The 2,500-nt window shown below is 39.9% G+C and overlaps 1 protein-coding gene across 3 annotated transcripts in view; it reads left to right on the top strand.

The window, feature by feature from the left end:
- The window catches only part of LOC308330095 (gephyrin-like), a 35,058-nt gene that overhangs the window by 5,983 nt on the left and 26,575 nt on the right, over positions 1-2,500 (top strand). The window contains exon 5 of one of the 3 annotated variants that reach the window (XM_080784777.1): positions 1,568-1,662. In XM_080784777.1, coding sequence (XP_080640903.1) covers positions 1,568-1,662 — 95 coding nt within the window. Of the gene's footprint in view, positions 1-1,567; positions 1,663-1,729; positions 1,747-1,788; positions 1,831-2,500 lie in introns of those variants that run through there. The other 2 variants (XM_080784779.1, XM_080784778.1) reach the window with 2 other exon arrangements.

Genomic DNA, 2,500 nt, shown 5'->3' with positions numbered 1-2,500 from the left:
CTCGCTCATCCCTTCGATTCCCCTGGTTTGCGGAAGTAATTTCTCTATGGAGAATAACATGGGGTGATCTTAATATCGTCTACTATAAGCGTTGTGGTCCAAAAATAAACAAGCTGTCTCTGCGTTATTGTCAGGGAGGTGTCTCTGTATCGTTTGCAACAGCCAGTCACTCATATATGATACAGTCTGCTTCTAGCGAAAATCTAACTAATTCAGTAGCAGTAACATTAGCGTTTTCTCTCAGTCAGTTGATTCTTCATATCCATATCTACCCTAGATAGCACTTCTGTAGACTTAGATAGCATTTGAAACAGACTTATAGCATGTTATGTAGACAGCACTAGAATTGCATTGTATATAGTCATAGCACGCCATAGTACATATGTATAGCATAGTAGTATATATGTAAAGTTTATACGTATAAATTTCATTATATAGATATTCCACTGTTACTTTCTTAGCTTACGCATGTTTCATGATGAATGTTTTTATGTGATGTATTCCCATGCTTTTGTTCTTGCTTAATGTAAGTCGCTCTGGATTAAGAGCGTCTGCTAAATGCCTAAATTGTAAATTGTAAATTGTAATATGAGTGAAGCGGCCGGGGTGACATGTTTATTTTTCAAACACAGTTCTTATATGAGGCGATCTAAAAATCCTCCTATGGGGATTTCAATGCAACTAAACAAATACATGAACCTGGGGACTCACTGTACTGTGTAATAGTACACACCTACACAAAGTGACGTCAGACTTCGGTGCTCTATTATACATCTCAAGTCAAAGTGGACGCACAGTGTAAACGTCACGGTCGGATCCCTTGACGTTTTCAATACAATCGACTCTAAAGAGCCTTTTGATTGATTGATTGATTGATTGATTGAAATATGTATTAACCCATTCTGACCTGAGATCAGATTCATACGAGGTTTCCACTGGACACACACTGGTCTGATTAATCCATTATGACCTGAGATCAGATTCTAGAAAAATGTCAGTCGTTCTTCGATTTTTCAAAAATAGCAGACCTACAAGCTCGTATCGCGCCACTCGGTGGCGCGATACGAGCTTGTAGATCTGCTATTTTTCAATAGCTAAAGCATAACATGATGCCAACACCAAAATGGGTGCCCGGTCAGAATGGGTTAACAGTTTGCAGAATTACAGTACTATACATTTCAAGCACAAACTCAATACAAAGACTGTTAACTGTGAGTGGACGACCCAATTAAGCATTACACTTGTTTACAACAGGGTCCACCTTGTTCAATTCATCTAAACATTTAGAGACGTACAAATAGACACTTCTATGTAGTTAAAGAACAGAACAGGAATTCATCATAAAGGAAGCAAAAAGGGAAAATAAACACATACAGTGAGGGGAAAGGGGTGGGGTGGGGGGGGGGCTATTGCATTGTATTAATCGTATTGTATTAATTGCATTGTATTAATTGTATTGTATTAATTGTATTGTATGAACTGTATTGTATTAATTGTATTGTATTAATTGTATTGTATGAACTGTATTGTATTAATTGTATTGTATGAACTGTATTGTCTCCACTAGGCCACCAGGGAGGTGATAGAGAGAGAAGCTCCAGGGATGTCTCTGGCCATGTTGATGGGAAGTCTGAATGTGACTCCTCTGGGCATGTTATCCAGGTAATCTATTACTATTACTGTTACTATTACTGTTACCATGTTGATGGGAAGTCTCAATGTGACTCCTCTGGGCATGTTATCCAGGTAATCTATTACTATTACTGTTACTATTACTGTTACCATGTTGATGGGAAGTCTCAATGTCACTCCTCTGGGCATGCTATCCAGGTAATCTATTACTATTACTGTTACCATGTTGATGGAAGTCTGAATGTTACTCCTCTAGGCATGCTGTCTAGGTACCGTAATCTATTACTATTACTATTACTGTACTATTACTACTGTAATATATTAATACAAGTAAGACGCGCAAACGCGGGAAGCGAACGCAACAGTTATACTTGTTCGTTGGCATGTTCCAGCTTGTTGTGCATTCGAAGCAGGGCCTTGTCCACGTTCCTGCGTTCATCATCACTCAGCCATAACCATATAAGGAGTCCCCAAAGCAGCTATACGTCCAAATATGGAGTGTGTTGCATCAATCACAAACAAATCACTCAGCTCCATATATGGGCACAAAAGGGGGACACACAGACACACAGACAGACATGATCTGCTAGGTCTCATAGTAAGTGCTCACTGCGTTCGCAACCAGTAAGACGTCTGAGGTCGTGTGTGTACTGGCCATATATGGAGTGTGTCTTGAGTGTACAGGGTTTGATGAGGTCAGATATAACATATGGAATGTCAGGACAGATCAGCTCCATATATGGAGATGTCAGGGTGACAGTGGGGTACAGGGTTTGATGAGGACAGATCAGCTCCATATATGGAGATGTCAGGGTGACAGTGGGGGTACAGGGTTTGATGAGGACAGATCAGCTCCATATATGGAGAT

This window comes from Protomyctophum bolini, assembly GCF_963924005.1.
Source record: "Protomyctophum bolini genome assembly, chromosome: 15".
Lineage (NCBI taxonomy): Eukaryota > Metazoa > Chordata > Actinopteri > Myctophiformes > Myctophidae > Protomyctophum > Protomyctophum bolini.
Note: the sequence above shows the minus strand (reverse complement) of the source record. Positions and strands in the feature narration are given on the sequence as shown.